This window comes from Ipomoea triloba, chromosome 12 (assembly GCF_003576645.1).
Source record: "Ipomoea triloba cultivar NCNSP0323 chromosome 12, ASM357664v1".
NCBI classification, from domain to species: Eukaryota; Viridiplantae; Streptophyta; class Magnoliopsida; order Solanales; family Convolvulaceae; genus Ipomoea; species Ipomoea triloba.
In genome coordinates, this window is record NC_044927.1 from 7405798 (window position 1) to 7430410 (window position 24613).

The 24613-nt window shown below is 35.9% G+C and overlaps 3 protein-coding genes and 1 long non-coding RNA gene across 5 annotated transcripts; all 4 read left to right on the plus strand.

The window, feature by feature from the left end:
• The first annotated feature begins 385 nt into the window (after positions 1–385).
• LOC115997991 (protein ZINC INDUCED FACILITATOR-LIKE 1-like) lies at positions 386–7229 on the plus strand. The gene is made up of 17 exons (XM_031237435.1): positions 386–627; positions 790–830; positions 1139–1199; positions 1293–1395; positions 1484–1586; positions 1981–2034; positions 2145–2207; positions 2370–2419; positions 2643–2718; positions 4535–4726; positions 4842–4929; positions 5033–5118; positions 5469–5576; positions 5678–5722; positions 5858–5946; positions 6377–6420; positions 6918–7229. Exons 1-17 carry the CDS (start codon positions 453–455, stop codon positions 7013–7015), a joined length of 1476 nt encoding a protein of 491 aa, XP_031093295.1. The 5' UTR covers positions 386–452; the 3' UTR covers positions 7016–7229.
• Positions 7230–11488: 4259 nt separating this feature from the next.
• LOC115998018 lies at positions 11489–15831 on the plus strand. Its single transcript, XR_004093818.1, has 13 exons — positions 11489–12343; positions 12465–12502; positions 12605–12678; positions 12755–12811; positions 12920–12991; positions 13094–13191; positions 13328–13386; positions 13912–13969; positions 14337–14505; positions 14887–14927; positions 15073–15153; positions 15342–15452; positions 15576–15831. It is a non-coding gene; the product is annotated as an uncharacterized LOC115998018 (long non-coding RNA).
• Positions 15832–18024: 2193 nt separating this feature from the next.
• LOC115998000 lies at positions 18025–20336 on the plus strand. 2 transcript variants are annotated; one of them, XM_031237449.1, is made up of 2 exons: positions 18025–19492; positions 20032–20336. In XM_031237449.1, exons 1-2 carry the CDS (start codon positions 18393–18395, stop codon positions 20060–20062), a joined length of 1131 nt encoding a protein of 376 aa, XP_031093309.1. In that variant the 5' UTR covers positions 18025–18392; the 3' UTR covers positions 20063–20336. The 2 variants fall into 2 exon arrangements, with proteins under 2 accessions (XP_031093309.1, XP_031093310.1); XM_031237450.1 differs by having other exon boundaries at positions 20038–20336.
• A 954-nt stretch (positions 20337–21290) lies between these two features.
• On the plus strand, positions 21291–21863 carry LOC115999295. Its single transcript, XM_031239150.1, has one exon. The coding sequence runs from the start codon at positions 21291–21293 to the stop codon at positions 21861–21863; it is 573 nt and encodes a 190-aa protein (XP_031095010.1).
• Positions 21864–24613: the final 2750 nt, after the last annotated feature.

Genomic DNA, 24613 nt, shown 5'->3' on the forward strand with positions numbered 1-24613 from the left:
GTTTATAGCTAAGGTGCGTTAGTTTGCATTTAAGGTGTATCAGTTTGATTCTTAAAGATGTGTCAATTCTACACTTAAGGTGCGTAAGTTATACACTTAAAATGCGTTAGTTTGATACTTAAAGGTGTGTCGGTTTGACACTTAAGATGCGTCAATTTGACACTTAAGTGCTTCAATATGATACTTAAGGTGGGTCCAAGTGTCCAACTTAAGGTGCATCAGTCCAACAATGATAAGATGAGATTATTTATATCAACTGCTTAAATCTCACTCCATCTTTCGCAAGGGAGACTCTTCGTACCTGAACCATCTATCTCTTATGTATATATATAATTTGGGTCCTAAAAGTTGGGAATCCTATGCACATGCTCGGCCGGCCCTGAGTGGAGCCACAACTCATTTCTTTTTATATATGTTTAAATGGTTTAGTCTGAGAATTTTAATTTGATGAAATGGAGAAGGGATCAGGATCAGAGTACAAGGAGGCACTGTTGTTAAGTAATAACCAGAAGAAGAAGTGTTACTATGAAAGCTGCCCAGGATGTAAGGTGGAGCAGCAGAAGAGATTGCACAGAGGTTTACCAATCAAAAACATCATCACAGTTTGGATTATTGTGCTTGCCACTGGTATGTATGTTATTCATTTGGTTGCATCATGGAATTCACTTTCTTTCTACACCATATTCAATCTGGTTATTCTTGACCTGAGATTCTCCCGTATATGAAAACTTGGTTGAATTTTCAGTGTGTTCTTTACTTCTCTGACTTTGTTATGTCTCCAAATTGCAGCACTTCCAACATCATCTCTGTTTCCCTTCCTTTATTTCATGGTAAGCTAGCACTCTAATATATTATATTGCTAGGATCAAGCACTTACCAATACGCCAAAAGCTATAGCTTATAGCGAAAGTCCAACTTTATTTCCTTATATACTTTCACGTTGTCGAGAGGCAGGGTGCCGGACTTGACCCTTCAAACCTAGACCTAACAATCTCTTAACCATCTAGTGCTGGAATTGGCCTCCTCCTAACAATACCCTAGCCGCCTGGTGTTGATTTTGGCCCTTTCCAACATATATCTTTTAAAAAGTTGATATTTTGAGTGTGTTTGTCTTGTCCTACATATTTTGTATCTGCAGGTAAGGGATTTCGAGATTGCGAAGCGGGAAGAAGATATAGGCTTTTATGCTGGTTATATTGGTATGTCATTTTGTTTTCATATCCTAGGTTGGATTGGTAGTTTTGATTGTGTAAGTAAATGCTCATAAATTGCCCAAACTTTAATTGGTGAAGGATCATCGCTTATGGTAGGAAGAGCACTGACATCTGTGTTCTGGGGAATGGTGGCTGATCGATATGGCCGGAAACCAGTCTTAGTATTTGGCACCATGGCAGTGTGTGTACATTTACACAACCTTATTAATGTTTTTTTGAATGTTTAACAAGCTAAGGTCTAAATCTGCTGCTTTTATGTTTCGATTCAGGGTTGTTCTAAACACTCTATTTGGTTTGAGTGTAAATTTCTGGATGGCAATCATCACAAGATTTCTTCTTGGAAGTTTGAATGGCTTACTTGGACCAGTAAAGGTACCTTTAATTTAATTTGTTCTTGTATCTTATGTAACTCTAGGCACTTAGTAGTGCAACTATTTGCCATCATTCTTTTTTTTTTTTTTTTTTTGGATAAGAGTCAAATAGACCCTCAAACTATACTCAATTGTGCAATTAGACCCTTCGGAGAGGGTTTGACCGTTTGAGGGTCTATTTGACCCTTATCCTTTTTTCTTTTTTTTTTTTTTTTTTTTTTTTTTTGGATAAGAGTCAAATAGACCCTCAAACTATACTCAATTGTGCAATTAGACCCTTCGGAGAGGGTTTGACCGTTTGAGGGTCTATTTGACCCTTATCCTTTTTTCTTTTTTTTTTTTTTTTTTTTTTTTTTTGTAATTGATACTCTGCTTTACCTTTCCTCAATATCCAGGCATATGCAGCAGAACTTTTCCATCAAGAACACCAAGCCTTGGGAATGTCAATGGTAATATATATGCCCTTCTTTTCAAACAAATATTTGCTCTTACAAGATTCACATTGATCCACATGTATAATTATAACTGCTTTTTTGGTAATTAATGTTTCTTATTTCAGATTAGCATATCATGGGGTATAGGCTTAGTTATTGGTCCATCTTTAGGAGGCTTTCTTTCACAGGTACACTTTGCTCATTCAGTGCCATATAATATATGAGTTAAAGCCATCCATTTTTGGACAGGACAGACTTCTTTCTTTAACTGCCAATTCTGAGTTTTATTTGCTTCACTTTTTCTTTTAATTTGGTTCTTACTTTAACTTTCAATTTACATCTGAACTAAGCCTGCAGAGAAATACCCTTCTGTGTTCTCGCCAGACTCTTTATTTGGGAGGTAAGTCCACTACTTTTTTTTTTTTTTTTTTTTTGGATCAAACCAGAAGGTGTCTTGAGCAAATCCTAACTATAGGAAATACCTTTAAGTTCATACTGTACTCAGACTAATCACCGTTCGCACTGGGCCGACCCAATTAAGGGACAAAGTGCTAAGTTTTCATGATTGCATGTATAACCTTCTCTAAATGCTCCTTGACTCCAAAGCACTTTGGGTTATGCAGATTTCCGTACCTCTTACCGTGCTTAATCATTTCACTCTTTGCACTGGTAGTAGCTATTGGTTCATTTTGGATACCAGTATGTCTTCTTTACCTACCTTTTACTTACCATTTCAATAATCTATATTATATTGTGTTCCATATATATGTATTCTTTTTGTTGGGGCGAGGCAGGTGAACATGCCGGGTCCTATCGTTTTATAGGTCCTAGGCGTAACAACAAAGATGAGCCATAATATCCACAGATTTTTAATAATTTTACATACCCACAGGATTAAAACAATTCTAGATACTTTCCTAAATAACAAATAATCAATAACCACATTAGTTCCTTCACAAATAGACAATTCAAAATCAAATAAGTTTATACACTTTTGTGTATTGCACCGCATATGGAAGTGGGTGGGTTCATTCAAGATATTACAGAATAGAGCAACAACCTATTGAAGGTGAGACTCGAACCCACCACCTCCCGTATAAAGGGAAGGGTTTGATACCACTAGACCACAAGGTCCTTAGCTTTAAATCTTACTTATTGGGAACAATAAATCAAAACACTTTAAACATAAAAATATTCATAATATAATATGAAACATAATTAATTAAATAAAATATTATAGTTGAAATAAAAAACACATTATAAATCACACATCTTCTATATTGATATCATATTTATAAATGTTTTTTCTTTTAGTTAGATTAATTTCAAAATTTTCTACATTAATTTGAATAAGATGATGCACAATAAAACTTCTAAACTACATTGACTAGATAATTCATTAAAAAGTAAACTATCTTTTAAAATATTTTTCCTAACTAATCACAAAATATATTAAATATACACGTACAACTCATTATAAAGTTTACAAAATAACACATTTTTTTAAAAATATAAGTAGTAAATTAATCAATAGTAATATATTCAAAATTTAATTTGATATGAATCACAAATCAATCTATATTATAAATTTAACTATAATTATAGAAAGAGAAAAAAAATCATAAAGTTACAAATTAAATAAAAAATTAAAAATAAAAATAAAATTCATAAATTACGATTTTAATACTATATATAATAACATCCCTAAATTCATCTTGTGAAGAGTAAGGAGGTAAAAGTTAATATAAAGGTACAAATGGAGGTTTAACCCCTTGACTTTTAGCATTAGAACCAGAAGTCTCACCAACTAAACAAACTTATATTTTAGTAAAATGAATGTATATTAAATACTTACACAAAAACTTTATATATAGGATATATATATAAAAGGTAGTGGAGTGGGGTGGTGGGCCCTTCCAAGCGTGGGTCTTGGGCAAGGGTCCAGCCTGCCTTTGCTCAGGGTCGGGCCGGTTGGTGAATGGCCAAATCCAGCATCATCAGGCGACTAAGGGAATGTTGGGCGAAGTGGCTAGGAGAATTATTGGACAAAGGCTTGTGAAGGCCTAACTCCAGTACCTTGGATCAGGGATTGTTGGGCGGAAGCCCAAGGTCAAGGGAAAGTTTAGGCTTTCCCCAAAACACCAAACTGAAACGCTACAAAATTTCAATTCTCAGCAATTCCGCTGAGTTACCAAATGTTTTTTTTTTTGACCTGCCATTTACCAAACAAGGCTCAAATCCAGCATATATATTGTCTCTCGAAAATGTGGTGGTATTTTGGCTAATGCCTACCAAGTTTCAACCTGAATCTTCGCATTTGACAATGTCATTGTTACCTGCATGCCCTCTTAAATTCGATCTTAGCTATGTTTTAGATGATAATGAGGCATATATGGGTATAATGCAGAGTAAAATTGAGCATGTGGCAATTGCATTCTTCTCTGCTTGGTTTAAAAATGATGTGATCCTTTGTAGTTTCTGTTTTTTTTTCCTAATACCCAAACATACTTCACAGGAAACATTGCATAAACATGATTCAGTTAGTGAGTCAAATGAGGCGTTAGAGGGTGCAGGTCATCAAGTGGGTAGGGATGAAGTTGAAGCAGCAGAAACTTGTTCCAAACAAAGCCTTTTCAAGAACTGGCCATTGATTTCATCCATCATTGTGTATTGTGTCTTCTCTCTTCATGATATGGCCTATACAGAGGTACACACACATATATATATATGCATGCTATCTCTGCCATAAATAGGATCGATCTTAATTATTTGCTTAAATTAAATTAAAGCTAGCTGTGATTTGCTTCAATATAATTCTGCAGATATTTTCATTATGGGCTGAGAGCCCAAGAAGGATTGGAGGTTTAAGTTATTCATCTAATGATGTTGGGATTGTTCTTGCTATCTCAGGTCAATGTTTCAGAATTACTACCTAACGTTAATACATACAAACATTTCACAACTATGGCATGCAATATTCTTTGTAGCTAACTTGTCCATTATATTGTTTCAGGTTTTGGTCTGCTAGTCTTCCAATCCTGTCTTTATCCATTTATTGACAGGAATTTCGGTCCAAGACTGATAGCACGTGTTGGAGGAGTAAGCGTTTCAATCCTTCTCATCCCTTGTTTAAAATTAAAATGCTTAACCAGCTACCATAACATTCCCGCAGGCATATATATATATATATATATAGGGTCAGGTTCTCTGGTTGTGAAGTCACTCACCATTAGGTATGCAAAAATGCACTACAAAGTGTTCAAAAATGCACCATTAGATGTGGTGCATTAGTGCATTTCATTGTAGTGCATTTTAATACTGTATGATGCATTTTTGCATACCTAATGATAAATCCGTATTGGCTGCAGGAGAAACACTACCCGCATTTGAACCAGTATCTATCTATATATATGCTATCATATATATGATTTAATTAATTTAATTTGCAGGTGGTGTCAATACCCCTCCTGACAAGTTACTCCTATATAGCAACATTATCTGGAATTACCCTTTCACTGCTGCTCAACTGTGCATCTGTGATGAAGAATGTTTTGAGCGTAAGCACGTACTGAGCTTTTATGTTATCCGATCGAATAGATCGAAATGCCATTATATTGCATGCTCTAAGTTGAAATCTTTTGTTGTTGTCATCCATCAGGTATCAATTGTAACTGCAATGTTTATGCTGCAGAATAAGGCTGTGGTACGTAGTTTCTATATATATATATGCCAAATTTAATTTAATTGATCGAATTGCCTTGTTCATTATGAGCTAGTTTGGTTTGAGTAGTTTAAGCTGATCTGATACTTTGAGCTGGGCATCCATATATATATATAGGATCAAAACCAAAGAGGAGCAGCTAATGGCCTTGCAATGACAACAATGTCAATCTTCAAAGCCATAGCTCCAGCAGGAGGGGGAACACTGTAAGCAACTAACGCTCATGTGTTTCTGTATCATCACTTATGTTTTAGCAAATACTAATTTTGATCCCACGAGTATTAGTAATAATAGAGCATTTTTGGATGAGAGTTCATATATTAATGGAATTGGCATATTATATATGAATGGATGAAAATACCCTTACAAATTAGTTACACATTCCAACATGTTTTAGACGGAGGGGTACTCCGTGATTGTCGTGAACAATTTTGGCACGAAAATAATAGTCTTTGGATGAAAATTGGTAATGACTAATTAAATATGTGTGCTAAAACTATATCATTTTGTTAATACTCATGGGACCAAATTGATATTTTGCTTGTTACGTTACGTTGCTGCTTAAAGTCATATAATTTCAAAATGCTACTGCATGCATGGAAGCTAAATCGCTTAGCCGTTTTTGAATTTGTGTAGCTTTTCATGGGCACAAACGCGTCAAGATGCTGCAATCCTTCCAGGTACTGTACTATTCCTTCCTTGCTTAAATCTGCAAATTATGCCCTGAACGAGGGTTCACAGGGTAATGTTATCAATTAGTCATACCTTCTAACCTAATCAGCTAACAAATATCAACTAACAGTCATTTATCAAAAATGGTCGATAACTGCAGACACATAAATTGTTAATTATAGGTAGAAAAAATGTTAATGCAAACACATAACATGTTAACCAATATATGTGTTTACAGATAACATATTTTGTACATACCGTTAATAATTTATTTGTCTGTAGTTATCATGTTAAGTGTTTAATTTTTAATTATCATATTATGTACTTTCAATTTTATTTATAGGTATAAAAATTATTAACTGCAAACACATAATGTGTTATTAACTACAAACATATAATTTCTGAATCAAGATTTATAATATAATATGAACCCTGGTCCATAACGTTCTTAGCTTGATGAAAGTCATGAAATATATAAAATAATGCATGCGTTATATTAATGCAGGTAGCCAGATGGTTTTCTTTGTGTTGAATGTGGTGGAGGCAATCGGAGTGCTCCTCACATTTAAACCATTTCTGGTTGAACGCCAAAGTGCCAAATAGATCACATAAATAATGCTTTCGAATTTAATTAGCTCTTTTCTTATGCATCACCAGATGTATGTTATTCTCATGTTTGACTTTTACATTCAATGCACAATCATGGAACACTTCACTTTTTATTTTTTTGAGTTACAAGAGAACCATTATCTGAGGGCGTGCAATGTTTAAATTGATTCAAAATAAAAAAATTGTTCATGATTTTGATTCGATTAAATTTTACTTTTAGTTATCGACTATTTTGATATTGTCGCATTTAGTCTTACTCTTTTAATTCTACCTAATTACATTTTTTATTTTTATTTGCTTATTATCAAATTACTCTCTTGTTTATTATCTGCTCAAACTCAAACGTACACACTCACTATATATTCTAACATGGCACTTAAAACACTGCAAATCAATCCAGACAAGCAAAAAACTTCCATTATGCGAACACTTCATAATTTTTCTTTTAAATGTTGAAAAAATCTATTTAATTCATTCTAGACTTTTTGTTTGCCTAGGGGCTAGGACGAAGTGAATACCCAAGAAGCCAGGAATTGAAGGGATCATCAAACTCTTTATACTCACACTTTACTAATCATCCTCGAGCAAAATAGAATAAGAGATACAAAAGAGAAAAAAAAATTAAAGAAGAAAGAAAAAAGAAAAGCTAAGCTAGTTGCTTTTGTTAGTTTGTCTGTGGGGTCACACTCTTGTGAGACCGTCTCACGGATCCTTATTCGTGAGACGTGTCGGGTTGGGTCGAAGCACGGGAAAATGTCATACTTATATGTGCAAATATCATACGCTCAAATATAATACTAATTAGAAATACAATTTTTGTTACTTATAAGAGAAAAAGTATTACATTTCCCATAATAAGTAATGTTGATAGTCCCTTACTTATGAGGGAAAATATAATACTTTTAAGGAAAAATGTAATACTTTTAAAATCGAAATGTAAAAGTTGTTGTTTTTTTCCTTAAAAGTATTACATTTACCTTATAAGTAACAAAATTTTTATTCCTTATTATTAGTATTACATTTGAGCATATAAGTATGACATTTGTGCGTATAAGTATTAAATTTTTATCTTGACCCGACCTTTCTCACGGTGATATAGTCTCACACAACTTTTTGCCTTGTTTGTGTTGATTCATTTAATTAATGGAACCAGAAAGCAACTATATACCCTTCACTCTAATTCAAAACGATTACCTACGCATATGCATAACTATTAAATAACATTTAATAAATTATACAAGAGGCAATAGTATTAAAATTTTAATTTGTTGGGCGGAGGATTTTTTTTTTTTTTTGGGTTTTTCCCAAGGTGTCCCTGATTAACCTCCGTCCCAACGGTCAGCACACTAAGTGATAGGGGACTGGCTAAATGGTTTGCTCCATTCACCTGGGTGGGGATCGAACCCCCAACCTCATGCTTAAAGGACGAGGTGCTGAACCACCACACCAACCATGTTGGTTAAGGGTGGAGGATCCTAGCAATTAGTGGCTAGGAGAATTGTTGGATGGAGATTAGTGAAGGGTCAAGTTCAACATACTGTCCCTCGAAAATGTGGTAGCTAGCGGTATATAAGAAAATAAAGTTGCACATTCGCTATGAGCGAACTATAGGTTTTGACATAGTGATAAGCGGTTGATCCTAACAAATGATATCAGGGTCAGGTCATGGGTTCGAGTCTCAACAATAGAGTAAAGTAGAGTAAAGTTACGTTTTCATTGTGAATTATAACTTTTGGCGTAATAGTAAGCGCTTGATCCTAACAAATTTTAATAGTAATGTGGGCAAGGATTTTACCTAATAGAGTCTAAAACAAAGCCAGGGTATACCTAATACTATTCCAAACAAACGATCAGACTGAGAGCCAACTGTCTTAAGTAACATATGGGCATGTTGGTTCGTCCACCCACGAACTAACACGGCAAGACTCAAACAAACTCATAGTAGCAAGACATTCTTGAACAAGGCAAATTATTTTGTGGACCTGGATCCACCTTATAAGGTGGACATGAGTTCAAAATACACAATTTAAATATTGAGTGTTCACAATTTATATATTGAATGTAAATTGTGAACATGTAGTATGTGTCCATAAGGATCCACCCTAACAAAAAGTACATTGTTTATATATTAAAAGAACATGTAGTATGTGTCCATAATGGCACAATAATTTTTTGATTTCAATTAAAAGTTGTCACTTATATGTCCAAAAGGACTAAAAGTGGAAAAAAAAAAATCAAAGTCAAGGACTAAAAGTGGAAAACAAATCAAAGTCAAGCACTACTTATGTCAGAAATAAAAGTTGTGTACCTAAATTGACGGAGGCACTAAAGTCTTAGGATCAAAAGTGAAAAAAACTCTTGTTGACACCATTAGTAACTTTTTATCCTGTAATTTATGATATATTAATTATTTTATTAGTCCTGTTATATTTTAATATTTTGCAATTAGTTAGAATTTGAAACCACTTTTCTAATTCACTACAAGAGAATTACATTAATATTTACAGATTTACGTACTCGCATTAAGTAAGTATACTTTAAATTACCTAGACATTCCAATAATTTATCTATAGATTTCAATGATATCTTTTTTTTAGTGATTACAAAGATCTATACTTGAGTTTTAATTCTTAAAAATCATTATATAATTTTTATATTGATTTTTAATGGTCAAATGCATTATATTTTTCTTTGTGCTATACGTTTTTTATAGATAAATTTAATTAAAAAAAAAAAGCAGGCAGCTAGTTATTACTGCATGCATGAAGATCTTGAATTATGCAGGCTTGGAACAGTAATATAATAGTAAAAATTTGCAGACAAAAATTGGTCAAAGTGCTGATAAACTTTCACCCTTTTCATTCATTACAATACCACATGGAAACTTTCTTGAATTCCCATAGAAAGTTTCATTATACTTAGCAATATAATAACATAATTAATACGATAACTTAGTTAATTAGTTGGTTGTTGCAGCTAGATCAGTTGTTAACGGTATGGTCAGGGGAACCCCAAATCTTCAATCTCCGGTGATGCCGCCGGAGAAGTTGTTAACGGCGGCGGTGGCGCCGCCCTCCGATGGAAGCAACTGGGTGGAGTGCCTGGGCTGGATCTACAGGACGGTCCATAGGGAGAAACGGGGACATGCTTTGGTAGCATGTTCTCGTATTCCATCCCCACTACAACAGGGTTTCTTGCATGTGTAGTTGCGAAATATGCAGAAACAAGCAGGAGAAAAACCATGGGGAAAACCTTTTGGTTCTGTGGAGACATTATGGTTTGGTTGTTTGGGAGAGTCAAAGGTTATGTTTGGCTTAGGATGTTTTTGGATGGGAGTGTGGGTATTTAAAGACGTTGAAGTAGTTGGATGGTCAAGGTTTTTGGCAATAATTGTGGTCAGTGGAAGCGGTAATTTATTACTTATTAGGTTGGTAATAAAACTGGTGAATTATTAAAATTTATTTATCTATTTTTTGATGGGAGATTGGGGTTGGCAGCTGAGCGCCAGTCCGTCAAAGGCTTATCCATGTCAACGCCATTATAAATAATGGGAATTAATTCTATTTTTTATTTTAATATCTTGACTACTGTCACGTATTATTTTATATTTTATATACTTATTTTTTTATATAAAGAAAATTTTGTGTGACATTGGATCAAAATTTATAAGACGAATCTAAATAAATGGGCATGATTTAAAAAAACAAATACTTGTAGTGCTAAAAAAAAAAAGCACCTCATCAAGTTTCAACCAAAAGATTTACTAGCAAACATAAACTCACCAAACCTGAAGCTAAACTATTTGCTCTCTTGTCTAATTAACCTTCTATCAATGGGTAACTCCCTCTTCATACCGTCTTACAGATTTTTATCCGTGAGACGGGTTAAGTTTATATGGAAACATAATAATTATAATGAAAAATGTAATATCAATCATGCAGGGCTGGATTTTAGAGCGTGCAAGATGTGCAAACGCACAGGGCGTTTGGGGGCCCTAGTTCAGTCCTGGCCTAATAGTTAGTATATGTATTAATGATTATATTGTCCCAAAATTAGATTTTTTGCATTTTTCTCTTTGCAATTTTTCTTCAATTCGCAGTTTATCTATATTTTCAATTCGTAGTTTATTTATACTTTGATAGGGTCTCACTTAGTTACTAGCACAGGACCCCGCAAATCAAAAAATCAGCCCTGCAACCATAGATAAATTGATTGTTACTTATAAGATAAAGTGTAATATTTTTATGAAAGTGATACTTTTGTTGAAAATTATAATACTTTTAAATAAAAATACTCTGTAATATATTTATGCGTTGAAGAGTTAGTTATTAAGAAAAATATAATGCTTACAAGAAACATTAACCTGTCTCATGGATGAGGATATGGTTTCATATACGTGTTAAAAGTTTTTATTCTCCTTTTGATTGTAAAAAGTTTTTGGAACACAGAGTTAGTTCATTTCTTGAGTTATATTTGTTGTTTCTGAACCAACCCCTGAAGGCCCTGATATATATATCAGAAGAAAGTCCTAATTAAAGAAGATTTATGGTTCTATGAAGATATTCAACTCCAATCTAAAAATCTAGACCTACGCCTCTCTCTCTAAAAATCCAAATCTGCCGTGGAGGCGGTCGTGAGGTTCTTGGCGGTTTCCACGCACCGCTCAGCGTCTTCCCGGAGGCCGGCGCGGCCCTTGGTGCTCAGGCTGTACCAGAGAAAAATGGGGATGAGGCCATTCGCGAGAGCCCTTGGTGCTCAGGCTGTACCAGAGAAAAATGGGGATGAGGCCATTCGCGAGATTTGGACATGAAAATCTTGTTTTTTCTTTCAAATGGTGAAATCATTCAATTGGAAGGGGATTCCGCTACAATTCTATGTTTCGTAATCTTGTTTTTTTCTTTCGAATGGTTTATTCTCTTTCCAGACTGGCTCTCTTTGATTGTTCACTAGAAAATGAACATTTCTTCCTTAGTTGCTAGTTAGAGTTCCAACTAGAAAGGGATTTTGGTGATATATTCTTGAACCCCCCCATACCTTTGGGAACATCGTTGACAAGTATCTGTTGTCCTGCAGTCTATGAAGATGATGGTTAATGAGTTCCTGGTTTGGGTTATGATCTGTAGAGTTAATTTTATGTATTTTCTTCTTGAAATTACAGCCTTTGTCAGTGGAACATCTTTGATGGCATTCAGGTTCTAATTTTACAGTTTTGTTATGGTTGTGCTTTCTTCTTAGAAAATGCACTGCCTGATGTTTATATTCCCCGTGGTGTATTCTGTTCCGGCACTTTGGGAATTTGGGAATTTCAGCCTAAGAAATTAGGTACCCATAGGAAATTCTAGTTTTTTTTTTTTTAAAATTAGTCGTGCACTTTATAAAGGATCGTTCTTGCTGTGAATTTGTCATGGTTGATTGATTTATTACAATACTATTTTGATGTCAGGTGAGGGGGACCTCTTAACAGGTGGAGACCTCTATGCAGTAAGTGAATTGCACCCCAGATTCGCTTTTACAAGTTCAAGAACTGTTTGTTTTAGTAAACTTCAAATAAATCTTTGCACTAATAGATTCCTTTTTTTTCAGAACGTCATTGAGAATAGTCTAGTGCAACACCATGTGACACTTCCTCCGGATGCCATGGCCAATACTCTTTGAAGGTTTGTCTTTTAGAAATATCATCCTTCTAAGACATAAAGGATGTGATTTATTGTCATTATCCCATTGTTTTTGCAGGACACTGTTCTTGAACTTGAGTTTCAAGGTGTCAAAAAGCAGTATACCATGCTTCAGGTAACGAACTGAACTTGATTTTTAATCTTCTTTATACATTGATTCAGTGTTCTTCATTTATTTAAGTTTGTGGATAATGCTCATGTTGAGTTCTCTTTGTACCTGTAGACTTGGTCTGTATGTACTCCCAGGCCTGTTGCAGAAAAGCTTGCTGCTGATACCCCTCTTCTTACTGGGCAGGTAATGAATGCCTTAGTATCAGGACCTGTCTCATTGTGTTTCATACTGTGTAGATTATTTATCTTAAGCAATTTTCTATTGTTTGACATTGTTTTATATCAGCGTGTTCTTGATGCCCTATTTCCTTCGGTGCTTGGGGGGTACTTGTGCAATTCCTGGTGCATTTGGCTGTAGGAAAACAGTGCCGCGCCCTCTCCAAGGTGAGGCATGTTGACTTATGTGGGAACTGTTTACCACTAGCCAATTAAAACTATAGGGAGAAAAGAGTGCCATAGTTATTTTTCTTTTTGAACTGCTCTCTGATTCTTTTTGGTTTGCATTGATACATGATCACAGTACTCCAACTCAGATACTGTTGTTTATGTTGTGGGGAAAGAGGAAATGAAATGGCAGAGGTATGCAAACTAACCTTTATGTTCTCTTATTTTCTAACTTTAAGTCTTTAACCATTCTCTTATATCTTTCTTTACCCAAATACCTAATTATTATTATTATTATTATTATTATAATTGGAATACCTCTATGTTTTGCATTTATTGAACATTGTTTGGTTCTTCTCTGGTTGGTTCTGTGAATATGACTGGAATTATTATTTTATTTTCGGATATAGTAACTAATTGCTAAGTTTAGAAGAAAAAGGAAATTTTTTTTTTTGTTTTGTTTTGTTTTTTATTTTTTTAGAATTGTTATGTCTATATTTACCGGAACTAAATGACTACTTGACAATGAGCACCACAATCTCTGTTGTTGTTGACAAGAGTTCAGATGGAGATTTCTTGAGAATTGATTTTGATATGAGGTGCTGTTTCATACAGTTTCTTTGTCATTTACAGATAACTTTTATTTGTCTTCAAGACACATGAGCCCAGCAACCAATTACATTAATCTTTCAATAAATTTTTCATCAAAATGTTTTGCAGTTTTCCAGCATTGTCATGTGAGTTTGCATCAGTGGATGTTAGTGATGTCTTAGGACCAGTAAGTTTCAGCATCACATACATCTGGATTTCTTTGCCTGCCACTCTCAATTCTGTAAAGATTTGATTATAAACAGTCTTTTTTATTGAGAATTGATTCAATTATAAACAGTTTTTTTCAACTACTGTTCACAAGAATTATGTGTTTACCTCTACACTACATTCCTTGCAACTTTCTGGGGTGGGTGGATAGGTGCATGCATGTTTAGTAAATTAGCATATTTGACATGTAACTAGATCTTCTTTCTTAAAATCGCTGTAGTGGGAAACAGAAAGCTAACCCTGTTATTGTGTTTTCTAATTGGCATCTTCATTTTATATTCTACTTCTGAATTATGAGCCTGACTGAACTGTCCTTCCCTCCTCAGAATAGATTGAATATAACAAAAACAGATCGCAAGTATTCTATAGATTCTAATTTGGGACATACTGGTTCTGAATTTGAATCTGGATCAATTGCAAATGCTATTGAATCTGGATCAATTACCGAAGGTTCCATTTCACTAACTGGCAAAATTTTGATAGAGTAGCTCACAGGTGGGTGAATCTTATCTAAATTGTGAACCTGATTTCTTGCTAAAACAATTTCTACATTTTAGTATTGCACATTAGCTGAACTTCTTTGCACCTTGGTGCTATTGGAGCAATCATCATTTTTCATATTTTTCTAGCTTCACCACCTACTTAATACACTCTCCTCTTTCTTTATGCCACTTTGCCTACTTAAAAAACTATGTGGGCTAATATTGCTATAACCACTTGTCTTCATTAAATTTTCATGTTATTGGTCATACGTATAGAGCACCAATTTGATGTCATTTCTAATGTGAGAGATGGTTTGTTTAAGAATTCTTCATATGAAATGTTGCTACTGGGTGCTAACTAATTTTTATTTTTCTGCTGGTCTTTGGATATCAGAAACCTTCATGGGAGAAAGTAGCAAATATTATACAAGAAAGGTCTAGTTGGTTCTTTTGTCATTTATGCTACAAGGTCAAAGAGTATTTTTGTTTGCTGAACTTCATTTCTTTCTAAAATGAAGTTCTAGCACTGTGACACTGTGTACCATTCAAATCTCTTATGCAATTGTCTTTTGCCTTCTAGATATGAATTATGACCTAGAAATGGATGGTCGAATTCTTTTGGGAAAAAGGTTGATTGCACTGAAGATGATTTATGCAGAAGGTATCTCATGGAATCTTCTTTGGTAAAGACATCTTGTTTTACAATACATCATCACTTTTGTGATAACTGATTCTTAGTTATTATTTAGAAGATAAAATTTTGATTTGCATTGGTACTTGTGGACTTTTTTTTTTGGTTATTTATTCTTGGTTTTTTTTTTTTTTTTTTTTTGTTATTAATTCTTGCAGTTCATCCGAGAGTATACTGGTAAAGTTGACGAACTAATCAAAGATAAAATTGATGCTCAAAATGAGGCAAAGGCTAAAGAGAATGAAGAAAAGGATGTTCTTAAGCAGCAGGTATTTATTCTGTCACCACTATTCTTTTTAGCTTATTAGATGCAAACCCTCATAATCCCTTATAATACCTTATTCCTTGTTTGATCGATAACTTTCTAACACATGCCTATAATATAATTGTAGAATATGTATGCCTAGTTGCTCCTTCTTGCTTTACCTATAATTGTAAAATATGTATGCCCAGCTGCTCCACCGAAATAGATTGGATACAGAGGTTATGGACACTAGTCAGAATATTTTGTGGATGTGTTGCGTATAAACTTTTATTATGTGTTTTAGATAGAATTACATTATATCTATTAGTGTTGGAATATCATATTGTGTTATATTAGTATTGAAAAATTCTATTATGTTTTGTGCTAAATGGTGTGAATTATTGCAGTTGGACGGTAATATAATTATTGTACATGATATTAATAATACAAGTGAATTATTAAATTATATAACTATAGGAGTCTTTACTTAAAGGTGAAGACGCCTATAGTCTTTATTTTTAATTAAAAACACAGACTATAGGCGTCTCAGTCTTAAAGTTAAAGACGCCCATAGTCTTTATTTTTTAAGAAAATATAGAATAGGCGTCAGTCTTTTGAGTAAAGACAGTTGATATTTTTTCATGATTGTGCCATGCGCGTCTTTACCAATAAAGACACATTGTTATTTAGTAAAGACGCAAATATCTCATTTTGTACTAGTGATTATACAATAGCCCTTAGAGTAAACACTTTCTATTTGTGTTGCAGTGCTCAACAGTTACAAGATTTGGATGAGAGTCTAAGCTACTTCTTCTTTGGAGACGAGTAAGTCTTTTTAATTCATATGTGGTATTTCATGTAGCTGTTGTTGGGTAATATTTAATTTTCTTTAAAATCAATGCCTTCATCATGTATTTCAATAACTACATTTAGTTCACTTTTCTGTGATGGTGTTTTACACTTGAATTGATGGATTGTAGTTTGAATATTATATTATTGATGGATAATTGTTATAAATAGTTATTGGTTAATTATGATATATTATTATCGATTAATGGATTGTTATAATGGCTATTAGTTAATTATGATAGATTATTATCGATTGATGAATTGTTATGAATGGTTATTAGTTAATTAGAATATATTATTATCAATTGATGGATTGAAATGATTATTGTTGATAATTAAATTAGATTCTGTTGAATATTGTTAAAAAATGTACTATAGTAGTAAGAGCTATTTTTTTTTTTTTTTTTTTTTGTGTGTTAAAACTATAAGAATATGCGTTTGTTCCTAGACACTTAGAGTTGTTTTCTTTGTAGTTGCTATTGACAATCAATGCCAAGGTATTCAATCCATACGATTCATCAGCATGATGCAAAAAAAATATGAAGAAATAACTCAAAAGGTATGTTTTATCAATAAACATTTGACTGTTGGAGTGTTAATATGTGCTTTCTATTGGTTAATTTTTCTTGTTTATGTATTTTATTTGATTTCAGTTCATTATGGTTTTGGGTTATTTTTTCTATGTATTTTAAATTTTATTGTGTTTTCAGTTTATTTTACAATTTAGTTCAGTAATTTGTAGACTTTTAATTCGTAAGTCAAGCTTCTTTTTTTTTTCTTTTTTTTTTAATTACTGCTCATTAGGAATTTTTCACAATCCAGAATAGTAGGATTGATAGACAATATTATAATCACTCTCTAAAATTGCAACTTTAAAACAACGTATTTTTAACAGAAATAACTTTAGTTCACATACTCCACCAATCAAACCTTAAACCCCAAAACACATAACCCCCAAATCATTAAGACCTAAACCTAAATCATAGCTCTAAACCCTAAACCTAAACCCTAAATCATAATCCTAAACCCTAAACGCTAAACCTAAACCCTAAATCATAGCCCTAAACCCTAAATCAAAAACCTAAACCCTAAATCATAAACCTAAACCCTAACCCTAAACCCTAAATAATAAACCTAAACCCAAACCCTAAACCCTAAATCGTAACTCTAAACCCTAAATCATAACCCTAAACCCTAAACCACAAATCATAACCCTAAATCATAACCCTAAACCCTAAATCATATCTCAAAACCCTAAACCTAAACCTAAACCCTAAATCATAACCCTAAACCCCAAATCATAACCCTAAACCACCTAAACCCTAAACCCTAAACCCTAAACCCTAAATCCTAAATCATAACCCTAAAACCTTAACCCTAAACCCTAAACCCCAAATCCTAAATCATAACCCTAAACCCTAAATCATAACTCTAAACCCTAAACCCTAAACCCCAAATCATAACCCTAACCCCTAAACTCAAAACCCCAAACCCTAAACCCTAAATCATTACCCTAAACCCTAAACCCTAAACCCTAAATCATAACCCTAAAACCTAAACCCTAAACCCCAAATCATAACCTTAAACCCTAAACCCTAAACCCCAAATCCTAAATCATAACCCTAAAACCCTAAACCCCAAATCATAACCCTAAACCCTAAATCATTACCCTAAACCTCAAACCCTAAACCCTAAACCCTAAACCCCAAATCATAACCCTAAACTCTAAACCCTAAACCCCAAATCATAACCCTAAACCCTAAACCTCAAACCCTAAACCCCAAGGCGGAAAACCCAAGCCATTTGACACAAATCTTTCTCTCTCTAAAAATAATGCTCTCCCTTCTCTCTAGAATTTGACTTTGGAAATTTTAGGGAAAATTTTACACATCAAACTTCAATTTACCGATTACTTACGGCATTTAGTGCAATTCCTTAATTTAATTTCTGGCCTAAGGGCGGTAACTGCCACTCACGGTGGAGCAGCAAGCTGAACCACCTCCTCCACCGGTGGAGGACGGTGGTCTGGTGACATATCTGTCACTAGAATCTGACAGAAAAAAGCACAAGGCTGGAAGAGAAGAAGCTGATTCCAGAGGCTGATCATGGATCGGCAATGCCATTGTGGAGTAATTTGATGAAACACTATGGCATGAAATTCGATGGTGAAGGTAAAAGCCGCACGGTTCAACAATTGGATTGTGCGATGCAACAAATGATTCGGAAATTAAATTCCGATGAATTCAATGATGAGTTTGGAAGTGTTGAACCAAAAGGAAAATCAGAGAGAAATAGTAATGAGAAAAGAGAATCGGACATTGGAGAAGAAAGCTCCGCGCATACTCGATCATCGAATTCGTCCAGTGAATACTCGGAGATGATTAAAATTCGATGTGGCAATTTGGATATACTTGTAAGTCCAGGCGTGCTTGATGATCTGAAAGAACGATCAAAGAAAGGTGAAGGTGACATGGAAGTGCTACTGTCGAAATACATGATGGAGGAAATACAGAAAGCTATAAAAACGAAGACAGAGGCAATGGTGGATAGCTGTAGATTGGAGGCTGAATTCGCAAAAGAAGTGAATAATAAAATGAAAAATCTCACAAAATTGACAAAGGAGGCAGAGCAATCAGATCAGGAAGATCCAAAAAAGGAAAAAGAGAATGTTGAAACGACAAGTGTTGTGCCGGAAATAATGAAGGTGCAACCAGTTGAGAGGGAGGTGAACACAGGGGTGTTGAAACCAATAGAGGAAAGAGACTATGTTGTTCCACAACCTGAAAACAAAATGGAGAATCAAAAGGTGAATCAGAAGCCTGCAAATATAAAAAACGAGAGCGCTAAAACAAATGGCACAACAGGTGTTCGAGAAAATGTCAACAAGGGACCTGGAATGGAAAAAGGAAATAATATGAACATATTCAATAATCTGGGGAAGGGGGGAGGTCCTGTTAAAGGATTTGGGGAGGGCCAAAGGAATACACAGAGCTATGCATCATTACTGGCCAGTGGTAATAGCAATGGCAGGGTAGAAGGCACTGCCTTTGCTGCCATTGTTCAACCAGAAATCAAGGAGAAGAATCCAGAGGTGCATAGAGGCCTCCCAGCAATAAGATTTGAAGAGTGTGGAATTAAGCAATTGAATGCAATAGAAGATCATCTCTTGATAGGGAAATTCTCTTGGGGAAGGCCAAATCTGGAGGACATAAGGAGGTACTTTACTGCAAATTTTATTCTAAAAGGGTCAATTACCATTGGGTGGATTGACCCTAGACATATAGCATTAGCATTCACAAATGAGGTTGATTGTTTGAACATTTTAATGAAAGAGCAAATTTTGTTTGAAGGGAAGTATCCTATGAGGATTTTTAGATGGACTCTAGATTTCTCAACTGAGAAGGAGTCCAGTCTTGCACCAGTATGGATCAAACTACCAATGCTAAGAGCAAATTTGTTTAATCTGGCAGCCCTGAAACAGATATGCAAACCAATAGGAAAATTTTTGGCTCCAGATTATGTAACTTTGCATTTCACTAGACCTAGCTTTGCTAAGGTCAAGGTTGAGATTGATTTGTTGAAACCTCTTGTAAGAGAGGTGTTCATTGGATTTTCAATTGAAAAAGGTTTGGAGGATGTAGGGTACATACAAAAAATTGAATATGAAAGGGTACCCTACTATTGCTCCAAGTGCTTTAAGCAGGGTCACACAAGTAACCTCTGCAGATCTGGAATATAATTTGGTAATGGTGCAGGTGTAGGTGGAAGAAATCCCAACTGGGGTAGGAATGCAGGCAATAAAGCTTGGGAGCATGCATCTGATTAGCACCCTATCTCCAAGGGGGTGACTGATCAGGTCCAGAAGCAGAATAACAGACAAGGAAGAGAGGATGATGGTCAGCTCCCTAGAACCAATGGGGGGGTTGATAAGACTCAGAAGCAAAACAGTAAGCTGGAAGGGGAGAATGTACAAAAAGGGAAGGGAGTTATGAATGAGGGCTTGCCTGAAACAAGTAGGCAGGCTGAGATGAGGGGGATGCAAGAGGAAATCAAAATAAGAGAAAATTGAGGGAATAAAATTGAGGGAGGGTTTGGGAACATGGAGAAGAAAAATACATGGGAAAGACAGGGAAGGGAACAAGGGAGGGGAGGTGGAAGAAATGGGAGGGGAAGGAGGGGAGGTGGAAGAAATAGAGGAGGAAGAGGAGGGTTTGCAACAGAGAAAGAGGTTGTTGAGGAAAAGGAAACAGGGGATTGCAAAAATCCTTTTCAGCTTCTGAGGGAAGTAAAAGAGGAAGGAGAAATTGGGATGGAGGAAGAAGATCCTGGACTTGAAAAGGATAGAGATGATGAGAAGGATGAAGATTATGTTGTGTCTGAGAGTGAGATGAGTGAGCAGATGGAAAAGGAATGTGAGGATAAGGAGGAAGAGATAAAGGCAGAAGAAAGGAGGAGATGTCAGGAGTTGAATTTGTCCCCTAAGGCACTGGGAGGAAACCAAACAAAGGCCAAGGCCTCTGTTGGGAAAGGCACGGGCTCTTCCAAAAAGAAGAAGAAATGAATGTGATTTGTTGGAATGTGAGGGGAGTGGGCTCCCAAGGCTCCCTTCACAGGCTTAGAAACTTGGTGAGAATGTATAGGCCTAGCATTATTGGGCTGCTGGAACCTTTTAGGGAGGAGTCAAAAATTGTGCAGCTTGCTTTTTCATTGGGCTGGGATTGCAGTAGATGTTTTTCAAACAGCAAAATATGGATCCTCTGGAGTAGGGTACGGAGGTACAAGTGGTGGAAAGACATGATCAGATGATAACAGTAAAAACAAAAGTGATGGGGGTTGATTATGATATCTGGATCTCATTTGTTTATGCAAACTGCAACAAAAAAATAAGAGAAGGGTTATGGGAGGAAATAAAAAAGATAGCTGAGGGAGATGTGGGAAAAGAGAAGTGGGCAGTAATGGGAGATTTTAACTTATTTTATGCCCAGAAGAAAAGAAAGGGGGACTTAGTTATGAAATGAGGAAAAGTAGAGAGTTCCAGCAATGCATAGATGAAGCAGAATTGAGGGAGGTAACCTTATATGGGAGTGTTTTCACTTGGTGGAATGGAAGGAATGGGGAACAAGCAATATGGAAAAGATTAGACAGGTGTTTTGTAAATGAACAATGGGAAACAGAATTGCAAACACATGTACAACATCTGTCTAAGGGAACATCTGACCACTCACCATTATTGATCAAACTGGAACCTCAGAGAAGATTGGGAAGAAAACCTTTTACATTTTTGAATGTATGGTGTGATCATGAGAAGTTTATGGGAGTGGTCAAAAGGTCATGGGAAGAAGGAGTGGATGGAAATGCAATGTATACATTCATGACAAAGCTAAAAAGACTAAGGGCAGTCCTAAAAAGATGGAATTGGGAGGTGTTTGGGGACATATTTGCAAAAATTAAAAAATTAGAGGGAATGGTGAGGGAGGTGGAATGTGAGATGCAAGACTGTCCTTCTGAAGAGAATGTGATCAAATATAGGAAAGCACAAGCTGAATTGCAAAAGCAAATTGTGATTGAAGAGAAATACTGGCAATAGAAATCACATTCTAGTTGGGTAGTGGAGGGTGAAAAGAATACAAAGTATTTTCATGGGGTGGTGAAGGAAAGAAGAAGAAAACAATTCATACATAAGATAAAAAGTGATGAGGGGAAGTGGGGGGAGGAGCAGGAGAGAATAGTTGAGCTTGCTGTTGAGTATTTTCAGGAGTTATACACAGAAGGGGAGGTGGAAACTAACCTTGAAATTTACAACTGTTTGCAGGGGCTTGTCACAGAGGAGGATAATGAAATGCTCACAAGCATGCCAATAATGCAAGAGGTAAGAGATTGTGGTTTTTAGTATGAAGACTGAGAGTGCTGCTGGGCCTGATGGCTTTGGTGGAGGTTTCTACCAAAGCTGTTGGGAGATCATTAAGGAAGATTTATTCAATCTGGTAAGGGATTTCTTTCAAGGTAAAGCCCTAACAAGGGCTGTCACACACACTGCAATAGTACTCATACCTAAGGTGTCTAACCATGCAACTTTTGCACAATTTAGACCCATAAGTTTGAGTAACTATTGCAACAAGGTCATAACCAAGATAATGGTGGTTAGGTTGTCTAATGTCCTAGTCAGAGTGGTGTCACCCTACCAAGCAGGATTTGTCAAAGGTAGAGATATCATAGACACTATTCTGCTTGCACAGGAGCTATGTCATGGAATCACTCCTTCAAATGAAGATGTGGTTCTAAAACTTGATATGACAAAGGCATATGATAGAATGTCTTGGAAGTGTGTGGCCACTGTGATGGGGAATATGGGTTTTTGCATAGGATGGATTGGTCTAGTGGAAAGGGAAATTGGAAATATATGGTACTCTATTATAGTGAATGGGGCTCAACAAGGTTTCTTTCATGCTATAAGGGGATTGAGGTAAGGTGATCCATTATCACCAAGCCTCTTTGTCATTGCAGCTGAACTACTATCAAAACTGATAGCACAAAATGGCCCCCAGATCCACCATCTAGCATTTGTTGATGATATGGTTCTATTCACATCTGGAAAAGGGGGTGCAATCCAAAGAACTATGGAGGTCTTGGGGCAGTATAAAAGCCAATCAGGGCAGCTAGTGAGCAAAGAGAAAAGTGCTTTCTACATGCATCCCAAGGCCTCTAAGGAAGCTGTGAGTAAGGTCAAAATGATAACAAAATTTCAGAAAAAAGATTTCCCTTTCACATATTTAGGCTGCCCTATCTATGTGGGAAGGAAGAAAGTGTCTTTGCATCTTTAATTACTAAAATCTCTACAAAATGCAGTGGTTGGACTAATAGACACCTATCTCATGGAGGGAAGGTGATCTTGATAAAATCTGTTTTGCAGGCAATCCCTTCACATATGTTTTATGCCATTGGTCCCCCTAAGACAGTTATAAAAAAGATTGAAAAACTTCTAGCAGACTTCTTTTGGGGGACCATAGATGGCAAAGCAAAGTATCACTGGAGCTCAAGGAATAACTTGGCAAAACCAATTAAAGAAGGGGGTGTGGGGCTGACTAGTCTGTCTGAGGTGGTTGAGGCAGCTGGAATGAAGCTCTGGTGGCACTTCAGGGCCCACAAGTCACTCTGGGGAGATTTCTTGAGGGCCAAATACTGCAAGAGGGTACACCCTGTGTGCAAATCTTGGCAGTATGAGGACTCTCAAATTTGGAGAAGGATGGTGGATTGTAGAGAGAGGGCAGAACAGCAGATAGGATGGAGGATTGGTGAGGGAGATGTTAACTTGTGGTGGGATGATTGGGGAGGTGAGGGAGCTGTTGGCAAACTGTTTGAGGTAGAAGGAAAAAATCAATCAAAAACAACATTGAAGGAGCTCTGGCAGAATGAGGAATGGAACATGGATGGTCTCAATGCACAGATTCAGCATATGTTGCAAGGCATAAATTTGAGACCAAATGTGAATGACCAGGCATTTTGGAAATTAAATAAGGATGAGAATTTTTCCTTGGCATCTGCAAAAAAGAAGATTAGGCAACAGAACACAGGAGGGGAGGAAATGTTTTGGTATAAGCAGTGCTGGGCAAAAGAAGTGCCATGGAAAATGTCATTCCTTGCTTGGAGGGTCTTTAAGAAGAAAATCCCAGCTGATGACATATTAAGGAGATTTGGATATCAAACGGTTTCAAGGTGTTCATGTTGTACACAGCCTGGGTATGTGAGTTTGCAGCATATGTTTTGCACATGGAGGACTGCAACACATGTGTGGGAATTCCGTGCAAAATCTCTTGGCTTTAGAATACAAATAAGAGGATTAAGGCAAGTCTGCTATCAATGGTGGAAGGAAAGACCTAAGAATAGAATGATCAGGTTTCTTGCTCAAAGACTGCCTACTGTGATCTTGTGGGAATTATGGACCCATTATAACCAATGCAAATATGGTGGGGAAACACCTTCTGGGGCAAGGGTGATTTTTAAAGTGACTAGGGGCATGGTGGATTGTATTATGAGGAAATGGCCTGACTGGGATCCATTCCCACCTAATTGGTCTTACATTTTGAAGAGAGCAGAAGGGTTTAAGTGCACTAAAGTTGTGAAGATGGCTAGTTGGTGTAAACCAGCTAAAGGATGGGTGAAAATTAACATAGCAAAGAGGGAGGGAGGGTGTAGTTTCTTTGTGAGGAATGCAAAAGGTGAATTTGGATTGGCAGGAGTGTATTCTGGGGATGGGGATCTGGTAGGGAAGGTGTTGGGGGATCGCTGGGGCTGGTGCAGCAAGATGGGATTGAGACAAATTGAGGTTGAGATGGAGGA